At 36.7% G+C, this 13125-nt stretch overlaps 1 protein-coding gene and 1 pseudogene across 1 annotated transcript; one reads left to right on the plus strand and one right to left on the minus strand.

The window, feature by feature from the left end:
• Positions 1–298: 298 nt before the first annotated feature.
• On the plus strand, positions 299–1237 carry LOC128565618 (olfactory receptor 52A1-like). Its single transcript, XM_053562210.1, has one exon. It carries the CDS (start codon positions 299–301, stop codon positions 1235–1237), a length of 939 nt encoding a protein of 312 aa, XP_053418185.1.
• A 9631-nt stretch (positions 1238–10868) lies between these two features.
• Positions 10869–11804, minus strand: LOC128564456 (olfactory receptor 51B2-like; annotated as a pseudogene).
• Between the last annotated feature and the right edge of the window lie 1321 nt (positions 11805–13125).

The raw sequence follows: 13125 nt of genomic DNA on the forward strand, positions 1-13125 counted from the left end.
AATATCAGACATTTAATTAGTTTACTCCCTTGCCCAGATGATTTCGCTGGTTGCAACAATCAGCCTGCCGGGAGCATAACATCTTATTACGGAAGAGTGCTGGTGGAAGCTCTCCTTAAAAACAGTGATGTGTGTCTATGGAGCTGTCTTTTTCTTTCCATAATATAAGGGAGATCATGGAAGTCTACCAGAATTAGAAAACTCAGTATGATCAATTTGTATAAAATGAGAAAATAAGAGGAACAATGGCATTGCCTGAGAAACACTTTTTGTTTGCATCAAGAGGCCCACGGATGCTATGTCTGTTTCCAATGTAACAGTCTACATGCCTTCTGTGCTGACGCTAATAGGGATCTCAGGCCTAGAATCTGTGCAAGGCTGGATTGGGATTCCATTTTGTGCCATGTTTCTCATTGCTGTGATTGGAAACGCCACCCTTCTGATCGTTATCAGATCAGAGCGTGGTCTCCATGAGCCCATGTACATTTTCTTAGGCATGCTAGCAGCCACTGACATTGCACTCGCTAGCAGCATTGTGCCTAAGATGCTTGGAATCTTCTGGTTTAATATGCCTGAAATCTACTTTGATTCCTGCTTGCTTCAAATGTGGCTCATCCACACACTTCAGGGTATAGAGTCAGGCATCCTGCTGGCCATGGCCCTGGACCGTTTTGTGGCCATCTGTCATCCACTGAGACATGCCACCATCTTCACCCACCAGCTTATCTCACAAATAGGTATTACAGTCATACTCAGAGCTGCCATTCTTGTAGCCCCTTGCCTAGTACTAATAAAGTGCCGGTTTCAATTTTATCACACAACTGTTATATCCCACTCTTACTGTGAGCATATGGCCATTGTGAAACTAGCTGCGGCAAATATTCGAATCAACAAAATATATGGTTTGTTTGTGGCCTTCACCATTGGGGGATTTGACCTCATATTCATCACATTGTCCTATATCCAGATATTTACCACAGTTTTCCATTTACCCCAGAAGGAAGCTCGGTTTAAGGCATTCAATACCTGCATTGCACACATTTGCGTCTTCCTTCAGTTTTACCTCCTGGCCTTCTTCTCCTTCTTTACACACAGGTTTGGTTCTCACATCCCCCCATATATCCATATTCTCTTTTCCAGCATTTACTTACTGGTCCCTCCATTTCTCAATCCACTTGTCTATGGTGTGAAGACTAAGCAGATTCGTATTCATGTGATAAAAATGTTCTGTTCATAAAAAGCTACCTTCATAAACACCTTTATACTGTTCTCTTTTACAATCCCTCAAAATAAAACAAAAATACACATTATTTGAAGTGCTTGACTTTTCAATTTAGTTGGTTGCCAATGTGATGCAAAGTTTCAGATCACCACAGCCCATGAAAGGTATCAATCATTGGGGTATGGATCCTATCTGAGTACTGAAAGTGAGAAATAAAAAAAAAAATAACATAGTGAAAAGTATGTATGTATAAGTGTGTGAGTTTAAAGTTAAATTTTCTCTTTTACGTTTTGATCCAATTGACTTCTTCCTCTAACAATCCTTCTCTAGGAGAATTTATGAAGTACGTAATTATCTCTGCATTTATTAATTTTTATTTTAGAGAAGCTCCAAAAGTAACTTCTGAAGTAATTGCATCAAGTTCACCAACGACTAAAATAACATATTTGCCTGCATTTTTTTTTTTTTTTTTCAGTTTTTGGCCAGGGCTGGGTTTGAACCCACCACTTCTGGCATATGGGGCTGGCGCCCTACTCCTTTGAGCCACAGGCACCAGCATATATTTGCCTGAATTCTTTTTTTTTTTTTCGTAGAGACAGAGTCTCACTTTATGGCCCTCGGTAGAGTGCCGTGGCCTCACACAGCTCACAGCAACCTCCAACTCCTGGGCTTAAGCGATTCTCTTGCCTCAGCCTCCCAAGTAGCTGGGACTACAGGTGCCCGCCACAACGCCCGGCTATTTTTTGGTTGCAGTTTGGCCGGGGCCGGGTTTGAACCTGCCACCCTCGGTATATGGGGCCGGCGCCTTACCGACTGAGCCACAGGTGCCGCCCTTGCCTGAATTCTTAATACCCCTGCATATTATCGATATTTTTAACCTTCGATAGTGTGATGGGTGAAAATATGATTCTCCTTATAATGAGCACCGAACAGAGTAAAATGTCTGTGCTGTTGTCTTCTTTACTCACTCATACTCTTTATGTGAAGGACTTCTTTGTCTCCTTTGCTTATTTTTCTACTTTGTGTCCATTTACTTTCTTTTTAGTTTAAAATCTGATGAATAGACATCAAATTAGTTATTTTCAAGTGTTTAATTCCTTAAGGCCTCATGAGTAGTTTTTCAATAGGCCACTAGTATTTTCTAATAGAGTGATTTCATTCAAAGAGGTCTTAATACTGAGGACTTTTTTTTTTATTATTAAGTCAGATACACATAGATCCTGAATACATTCATGCATATGTGGGGTACAATGTGCTGATTTTTTTTATACAATCTGACATGGTTAGATCAAACCAATCAACATAGCTTTCACCTCATTTACTTGATTATTGTGCCAATTCCTCTACTAGGAGTATATCCAAAAGACCAAAAATTACTTTGCAAAAAAGATATTTGCACCAGATTATTCATTGCACCTCAATTCGTAATAGCCAAGTCATGGAAGAAGCATAAGTGCCCATCGACCCATGAATATCAAGGACTTCTGATGTACTAGGGCAAGAAGTTCATTCTTCTCACCCTTGGTGTTAGCTTTTGCAGAAGAGAACAATCATGCATTGACTGCTGTGGCTTTTTGCAGACCTTCATATAAATGTTTAATTTGGGAAAAATAACTTCCAGCCTTTGGGGCATCTGCACACTTCTTGGTAGAGAACTATACTTGGGCAACATGCCTCTGTGCTGATCTACCTGGTGTGGGAACCTGTTGTCCCTATTACCCTGAATTAAGGGTAAATAAGCCTCTTTTGGGGTTTAGTTAACAGGCCCATCTGGCTTTAAAACTTAACTGTGTCCTTACATTTAAATAGTATTAAAAATACAGGTTATAGGGGCGGCACCTGTGGCTCAGTCGGTAAGGCGCCGGCCCCATATACCGAGGGTGGCGGGTTCAAACCTGGCCCCGGCCAAACTGCAACCAAAAAAAAAAAATAGCCGGGCGTTGTGGCGGGCGCCTGTAGTCCCAGCTACTTGGGAGGCTGAGGCAAGAGAATCGCTTAAGCCCAGGAGTTGGAGGTTGCTGTGAGCTATGTGAGGCCACGGCACTCTACCAAGGGCCATAAAGTGAGACTCTGTCTCTACAAAAAAAAAAAAAAAAAAAAAATACAGGTGATAGTTTGCTCTAATGCTTCTATTTATAATTTCTAAAATTGTTCAGAATGTGTACTAATCAGTTTCTCCAGAATGAATAAGGTACATATACACATATTTATCCTTATATACATATGCGTGTATACCTGAGATCAGTTAATTTTAAGGAGTTGGCTCATGCAGTTAGAGACACTAGCAAGTCCAAAATCTTCAGCATCAGCCAACAAGCTGGAGACCTAGAAAAGAGCCAATGTTGCAATTTAATTCCCAAAGCAGTCTTCCAGTCTTTCTTGCTCTCAGTTGGAGAAAGTTAGGCTTTTATTCTAATCAAGCCTTCAATTGCTTGGAGGGCACATTATGGAGGGAAATGTATTTTACTGAAAATTCCTATCATATCCAGATACACCCACAAAATAAGATTTAGAGTAGTAATTTATCAATTATCTGGACACCCTGGCCAAGCCATTTTGATGCATAAATCAATCATTACAAAACCCAAAGCAGAGAGCAGGTAACTCTCTACCCCTTGTTTCACAGACTCAACATTATGGTCTATAAATCTAGAGAAAGACTATTGGGGAGAAATAAAGAAAAAAAAAACTCTCTGGAATTCACTTGCCTTCAATCATGAAGTACTTATGCCAGTATTATTAAGAAGTCAATTGCCCTTAAAAAAATAATAAATAAAAAAAATAAAATATATATAAAAAAAGAAAAAACTCAGATACAGTCTAGAGGGGGAGGGGATAGGAGGGAGAGAGGAACGAGGAGGACAGAAGAGGGAGGGTGATTGGTGGGATCTCACCTGATGTGCACAATGTGAGGGTGTTCAGCTCGTGCCCTGGGTGAAGGGCTCAACTACAACTTGAACTTTACCTTAGCATTGAATACAATGTAACCTAAAAATTTATACCCTCATATTAATCTGAAATAAAAATAAATAAATAATAAATTGGAAAAAAAATAAAATAAAATTTCCAAGCAATACCAAATAGAATGCTAACAAAACTTTCTGGGATGAATGAAAATACTTTTTTAAAAAAAGACTTTTAATTCCAGAAGTCAAAACTGAGAATGAAAGATATGATAGAGTTCTAACAAATACTTCTGTCTCATATTTTAGGTTATATTTCTTTAAAATAATTATTCTCAAAAAAGTAGAAGATGAGAACATAGGGCACATACTGTTGTCTACTGCAAGGTCTTAGGCTAACATGTATGATGCTACAAACTTTATTTGTAGAGGACACAATTTTTAACATGAAAAATCTTAGGGAGATTACAAATACAATTAATACTATGAATCAACAAGTGAATTCAGCAAGGCTATAAAATATGAGGTACATATAACAATTGTGCGTAAATCTACATTCTGAAAGAAAGAATTGGATAATAATAATAATTGCCCATAAAGTATTAAAAACATAAGATACCCATGACATTTTAAGTGTATAATAAAGTCTAACACAAAGATTCTACACTGAAAATTACAAAATATTGTTCACAGAAATTAGGCAAAATTTAAACAAATTTGCCAGACTCGTGGATTGGACATCTTATTATTGTTAATCCATCAATGCTGATTACTGTTATTTGACAATTCAAGCAGTCCCAAATAGAATCTTATAGACTTTTGGGGGCATGAATTGAGGAGCTAATTCGACATTTTACAGGAAAATTCAAAGAACCTAGAGTTAAAGCATTTTCAAAGTAAAAAATAAGTTTTCAGTACTGACAATATCTGACATAAAGACTTAACTGAAAACTAGAAAAATAATAATGCCTGCTAGCAACCTGGAGATTACTTACTGGGTATTCTCAGATTGAAAAAATTAAAAAAAATATTGCAAGTAATTTAATTTTTATACCTTTGGAAAAGATAGTTACTTATATGGAAAGTGTTGAGACTAGTATGTACTTTGAGGGTTTGGATTCCCATTGAAATTGTAAGCATGTATTCACTGTTTTTAATAGAGATACATACATATGTATATATAAATATAATTATATAATTGTGTGTGTGTTTGTGACTATTAATAATTCCTATGTCTGTTCACTAATAGTAATCAAAAATAATAGCCGAACAGTGACAAGGGGCAAACAACTTCTGTTTAAAGATCTTGGTTTGTTAATAATTTGTTCACTTAAAGAGACCAGGCATCCTTGGAAAAAAAGGCTGCTTCTTTGTCTTGAGCTGAAAAAGTACAGAGTGATTTGGGACCAAAATGTACTGCCAGAAATTAAAGAAATACTCAAAATATAACTGGAACATGTCACAAGGACCCCAAATCTAATTTGTGGAGCTCCTTCTCACTAAGTTTAGAAAACATTAAGCCTCAAAATAAATAACAATGGCAATAAATAATGGCTATTGAATAAAATCAGGTTCTCTGAATCCGTTCAGGCATGAGTAAAGCATTGCATAAATGTTTGAAAGAAAAGCTCTTCCTTATACTACAATGTCCATAAATAAATACAAAAGATGTGACAGATTTAGAAATTTATCAAAAGCATGATAAAACTAATGTGTGAAATTTTATTTAGGAGCTGACCATTTTAGTCTCAATGTGTTGCATGAGGAACTGTGGAATGGCTATAGTCACAGGTGTAAGCATGCTACTGAAACAGTATGAAAGCAAGAAACGAATACAAGTTCATTGTGGCAAGTAGCAATGTTCTTTATTTCTGACCACCTTATATAGACAGTCACATATACACTATTAATCTGTAATCACACAATAACTTTACAAAACATATTGTAAAACTTGATTAACTTTTTCTTAGTGCCTGCTAATCTACTAATTAACTGATATACATTTTTCTAATCCTAAAATAACTATCACATGAGACCTACGTCAGCTGCTTTGCTCATGAGCCGATAAATTACAAGACCACAATAAAGAAAGAGTAGATTGTTCCTTTAGATCTCTGGAAACCCATAACAACCTGGGAGGCAGAAACTTATTCTCTCACTTAACCATGGTCTGGAGGCCATTCAACTTATTGATTACATGACTTGCATGCATCAGCCTCTGAGCCATGTCTTTGGGAGTGGAATTCTTTGTTCCAAAGCCCCCAGGCTTAACGACCCCATAGTTGTGTAACTGAGGTTGGACTTTTACCTCTAGGCCTCAGGCTTAACAACTTTGTTTACCGAGGCAGCCAGGCCTACAACAAAACCTTTTATCACGGAACTACTTTTTTTAGGCTGCTTGGGCACAGAAAATATAGGCTTTTAGCCTATATAATGTATCTCTTCTTAGAGTTCTAGGAATTACAAAGGGAAAAAGTAGTACCACAAAGATGACATCCCTAGGTATCATCCCATTAGTCAAGGGATTGAAACTAATACCATTAATATTACACTAAATAAGTGTCATATAACTAATTGCATGGTGAACAGAGAAAGATCATATTATTTTGTGGTATTCAAAAGAAAAATACATTATCTAAATTCTAACTATGATGAAACAGGAAAGATACACAAACGATAGACATTCTGTATAATAACTAATCTATGGTGTTCAAAAATGTCACTGTCAAGAAAAAAAATGCTGAGAAGACCTTGAAGGAATATTTCCTTTATCATTGGGAGCCAGATTAGGACAGTAGGAAGCGTGTTTGAGATCCATGGTTTCAAAGCAGTTCCTTCTTTATGCTTTACAATTTATCATAAGATTTATTTTAAGTTGAATTTATTTTATTTTTTGACTTGCCATTTATTTGAAAACTCCAAGAAGAAAAACTTTCATGTGTTTGCTTCTGTTATGTCATTTTTGCTTGGCAAAATATTTGTCCCATGATAATGACTTAAAAAAAAAAATCAGCCAAAAGAATGACTTGAATATTGGTTCTAGTTCTATGAAAATAAACACTCAAAGAATGATTTAAAGTCCTTATGCTTCTTCAAACAGACACATATTTTAATATAACATATACAAAATAAATTATGCAAAAGTATAAAATATGCAAATAAACCTGATACCAGGGAGGGCATTGTCAATGTGGCCCTGATATCTCACAAGAGAAAATAATAATTAAATAATTTACACATGTAATTTTCAATTATTTAGATGTAAACAAACTGAAATGTACTTCATAAGATAAAAAAACAAATATACAAAAACTACAATATAAAATTAAATTTCATCTCCTAGACATACAAGAAGTATTTCTAAGTGTTTCTACTCAACGTTTCAAGAGAACACAGGGTAAAAGGAACACATGAAACGAACTACTGGCAAATTTATGAATTCATGGAGGCTAATTTAAAATTTTATAAAAGCCATAGTATTGTGTGGCAATATTTTTAAAAAGCTCCTTCAAATGGAGTTGTTTCAAAATATAGTAGAATTCCATGGCCCTCACTCCAATTCTATAATTCGTGTTTATATAATATGGCTGAAAAATAGATCTGCAATTGCACATTTTTTCTAACATAGTCTGTGGTTGAACTAGGATGCCTACTTCACTTTGCCTCTTCTGAAATGGTACTTTTGCTTCTTATGAGCATTGGATTCGAATTCCTTTGTTTTTACTGCTTTTTAGTGTATGACTTTATGCCCTTTATCTACAAACTCAATTGAATCCTAATTTACTAATATCTCTTGATAGAGAGAATGACGGATAGATAAATAGAAAACTAGGTAGTTATCTCTCCATATATATCTTTATATCTCTCAGTATGAATAGGTCTGTACTTACCTTTTGTTTATCAATCAAATGATAGATATATTTATTGCATTTCTGTTGAACTTAGCTTGCAATTTCATGTAATAATTAAAGTCTGTCTAACACAGATAAAGAGATATTGGGTATAAAGCTAAAATATCTTCCATTTAGACAAAATACCCAGAAACTCCGAAGATCTTAAATTCTAAAATAATGGCTCAAACCCTCCTGTGCCTAGAAAATATGAACAATCCCAAAGTTGATAAATAAATTCAGAGAAGTATCAGGTTACAAAACAATGTAAATATCAGTAGCATTCCTATACACCAATAGAGTTCAAACTACGAGTCAAATCATAGACTCAATAAAGTTAATAATAGCTACAAAGAAAATAAAATACTTACAAATATACTTATCCAAGGTAAAAGATCTCTACAGAGACCTATGAAACACTAAGGAAAGAAATCACAATCACAGATAACACACACAAATGGAGAAACATATCTTGATTACGTATCAGTAGAATCAACATTATTAAAATGTCCATACTACCCAAAGTGATTATAGATTCAATGCAATCTCAGCCAAAACACTAACATCATATTTCAAAGATTTGGAAAAAAAAATCTGTTGGCTCAGGGCCTGTAGCTCTGGGTAGGGTGCCAGTCACATACACCAGGGCTGACGGGCTCAAACCCAGCCCGAATAGTTAAAGCAATCTTAAACAAAATAAAAAAACATATCTTGAGGCAACACTCTACCAGACTTCAAAGTATACTACAACTTGAATAACTACTGACTTGAATACCTTTTATTTCTTTCTCATAATGCTTTACTTTTATGTTTTCTAGGAAGAGTACAGAAAAGTAACTGTCTAGTATGTATTTAAAATAAGCAAACAGGCTCGGCGCCCATAGCACCATGGTTATGGCACTGGCCACATACACCCAGGCTAGCTGGAGGATTCAAACCTAGCCTAGGTCTGCTAAACAACCATGACAATTGCAACAAAAAAATAACCAGGTGTTGTGGCTGGTGCCTGTAGTCCCAGCTACTTGGGAGGCTGAGGCAAGAGAATTGCGTAAGCCCAGGCGTTGGAGATTGCTATGAGCATGATGGCACAGCACTCTACTGAGGGTGACATAGTGAGACCGCCTCAAAAAAATAACTCTGTCTCAAAAAAAAAAAATAAAACAAAATAAGCAAACAAACACATGATATTGAAAACAGATATTATGAAGATTGAACAATAGCATTTATCTAGGATATAAAGGTAAATAAAGACAAAAGAATCAGAAATAAAAGTATCAATAGGCTGGAAGTGCTATTGGCATGAGATAAAGCTGTATTAGGAGTAATTGAGGGAGAAATGTATCACTTTATTAGAGAGACTTACTATACTATATTTACTTATGTCAGGTTGCTTTATGATATTTTTATGTATGTATTGACTTTTTTTGTGTGCAATTTTGGCCAGGGCTGGGTTTGTAACTGTCACCCCCAGTATATGGAGCCGGTTCCCTCGTTCCCTAATCCTTGAGCCACAGGTGCTGCCCTGCCCTGAATTGCCTTAGTTTTAAGATCTTGTTATACATTCTGTTTTTTTTTTTTTTCTACACTGAGTGGATTACACACGTCAATGAATCTACTCATTCTTTTGTCTCTTATAAAACCAAGGTAACAGACTCAATTAAACAATAAAAACAGGCTCAGAGCTTGTAGCTTAGCAGCTAAGTTGCCAACCACTTACACTGGAGCTGGGGGGTTCAAACCCTACCTGGCCCTGTCAAACAACAGTGACAACTACAGCCAAAGAATAGGTAGGCATTGTGGCTGGCATCTGTAGTCCCACCTACTTGGGAGGTTGAGGCAAGAGAATCACTTGAGCCCAAGAGTTTGAGGTTTCTGTGAGCTGTGACACCACAGCACTCTACCGAGGGTGACATAGTGAAACTCTGTTTAAAAAAAAAAAATTGAGTGAATTAATAAAGAGAGCAAACATTGATGGAACATGTAAGTCAATGATTTTCAAAGGCTATTTTTAAAGTTATTGTGTTTAAGAGCAATAATGACAAAAGAATGCCTACAAGGGAATCTCTTAATTACAGGAAATCAAAAGGAAAAATGTTGCCTCTGCATAAATGCTTGAAAAAACCTTAGTGACTGAATTAGTTTTTCTTTAAGGATGTGTAGAGGCTCTACAGAACACAGAACAGATTGCATACAAAGAACAAAAAACTCAAATGTGCAAGAAATGAAAATTTATTTTATTGTAGAGTGTTTGGAGTCCTGATCACATTAGGTTGCAGTCACCAGATTTCATGAACTCAGAGACTTCTCATTAATCCTTGGTGGGCATCTATCCATACTAGTATCTGCTAGAATCTAAGCTGTTTGGCCATTGCCTGTATTGCCGACAAGACCTCTGGTGGTCTGAATAACTTACTTTGATTTATTTATGATTCAGTCTGTGCCAAGCAAGACATTAGCTCTGATATACCACAAAACATACAGAAATTATTTAATAATTTCCACATAGTTCTGAGGAATTCCATCAAGCCATCTCATTCTCCTATGTTTGTATAGTCTTCAGTCATTTCAAGTATCATTGGCCTCAGGTAGCCATGAAAACAAGTAACTCTCACAGAGTGAAAAATGACAACATAAAATCAAACCAATATACTGAACAGAGCAATAGAACTAAAGTCAGTGTCCTTGGGACTGGGATGAGGACACTGAAAATCAGAGGAATGACTCTGTGTCTTTTAAATGATAGGAAGGCCAATTCTTTTGATTTTGAGCCACATTAGCATCATATAGTTAATTCTCCTAAGAAATCCATTCTGTAATGGGGAGATTTTCCCCCTCCAAAGACGTTGATTAGGCTCAAATTCTGTGAAAAGGAAGAAGGCGGTTGATTCCATTCTGTATCTGCTTGGTCTTAATGCTGTAAATTATTGGATTCATAAATGGGGGGAAGAGGAAGTAGATATAGCTCATGGTGATATGAACAACGTGTGGCACATGTTTCCCAAATCAATGAAAGAGGGTTAGCCCAGCCACAGTGATGTAAAAAACCAGAACACAACTAACTAACATGTGAAACACAAGTATTCAGGGCCTTAGCCTGCTCCTTACCTGAGGCAATTCCCATGACACTCTTAAGGATTAGGATGTAAGAGAGAAGGATAAGTATAGAGTCCAAAAAAACAGTTAATGAACCAGGGCTGTAGGATAGAGTCTATTGAAGGTTATGTCAGCACAGGCCAGTTTGATCACATCCTGGTGTAGGCAAAAGGCATGGGAAAGTACATGAGATCCGCAGTAGGGGAATCTAGAGAGGGTGGTGATTATGGGCACGATTAACATAAGTCCCCTCATTAGAACCCCCACACCTATCTTCACCACCTTAGCATTGGTGAGAATAGAGGTGTATCTCAGGGGATTACGGATGGCAACAAAGCGATCATAGGCCAGGACAAGCAAGACTCCAGACTCCACAATAGAGAGTGAGTGGGTTATATAAGCCTGGAAGAAGCAAGTTCCATGGCTTATCTCCCTGTGATCCAGCCACAGAACACCAAGCACGGTGGGCATTGTTGTCAATGTCACTCCAAGGTCTGTGGCTGCCAGTATTGCCAGAAAATAGTGCATGGGCTTATGAAGAGTGTGGACTTCTCGGATAAGAGAGAGGAGGGTGCCATTGTCAAGGAGTATGGAGACATAGATAACAAAGAAGGAGATGGAAATCCAAGGATGAAATATCTCCAGACCTAGAAATCCAGTCAGTAGAAAAGGGGCAGTGCTGATGATGGGCCACATGTTTGAAACCTAAGGAGAAACAAAGAAAACTCTCTCCAGACCAACTCTGTTCCATAGAAATAGAATTTGAGCCACATAATGTGATTTTAGATAGGATCTAGACTACGCCACTACATTCCAAGAGTCCACTCCAATTTCTTCTTGCGGTCCATTCAGACATTATACTTCATTAAAGAATTGTTAAAATAGAAGTTATTTTACACATACTGTAAAATTAATTCATGCATTGGGAAAGAAATTCTCTTCTATGTCTCTTTTTAAAATTGGTGTGGTTGGAATAATTTTAAAATACATCCTTCCTCTCAAGACTTCCTATCTCAATCCCTGAGACTGTGAGTATGATGAAATATGTTGGACTTATATAGATGTAATTAAAATTACTGATCAATTCACTTTGCATTAATTTAATGGGAGATCCCTTAGGAGGACCTAATCTAATCTTATGAGCCCTTAAAAGCAAAGAGTTTTCACAGACTAATGATGAAATAGGAAGCCAAAGAGAGTCCAAGTTGGAGAAGAATTTATGGGGAAGTTGCTGGTCTTAAATATGGGTGGGTCACAGAAGAATGATTCCAAGGAGCTTCTAGCAGTAGAGAAAGGGTCCCAACTGACAGCCTGAAAAAAACAGGGACCTTGAATTTATAGCCATAAGAAGCTAAATTTGGGCAACAACCTGAATGAGCTTGGAAGGGGATTCTACCCCAGAGCCTTAAGACAATAGCTCACCCAGCTGACACTTTGATTTTGGCCTTACCATAACTCTAAACGGAGAACCTAGGGAGGCCTACTAAACTGTAGAACTATAGATAGAACCATGACATAACAAATTAGTATTGTTTCAAGCAGCACAGTTTCTGATAATTTATTAAGTAATGACAGAAATCTAACGAAGAGATATTGCTATTATTCATATTCTGCTAAGAACAAACAAATGTTTATGGAATTTATATATGTTATTGTGTCCATTATCTAATACTACAAAATTGTCACATGGAAAAGCCATGGACAGTGTCAATGTCTTACAATATTAAACATTTCTTTTTTACTTGTATTCATGGCTAGTACTTTAGGCTGTGCTTGGATGGGCAGCTTTGGTAATTTCTGATGCATTTGCTCTGGCACAGGTGCAGCTAAATGTCATCTTCTTCAAATTAAATAATTTCCCGTTTCTTTCTTCTAACATCCATCACCCACTTCTTGAGTTTATTTCAATCTTGTCTCTCACTTTGCTTTCTCCCTCTAATTAAACCCAAATGACTTTTGCAACTTCTAGGCTTTCGCACAAAACTAAACGTATGAATTTTGCCTTTTATTGTCTATT

The sequence above is a fragment of the Nycticebus coucang genome, chromosome 14 (genome assembly GCF_027406575.1).
Source record: "Nycticebus coucang isolate mNycCou1 chromosome 14, mNycCou1.pri, whole genome shotgun sequence".
Classification (NCBI taxonomy): domain Eukaryota; kingdom Metazoa; phylum Chordata; class Mammalia; order Primates; family Lorisidae; genus Nycticebus; species Nycticebus coucang.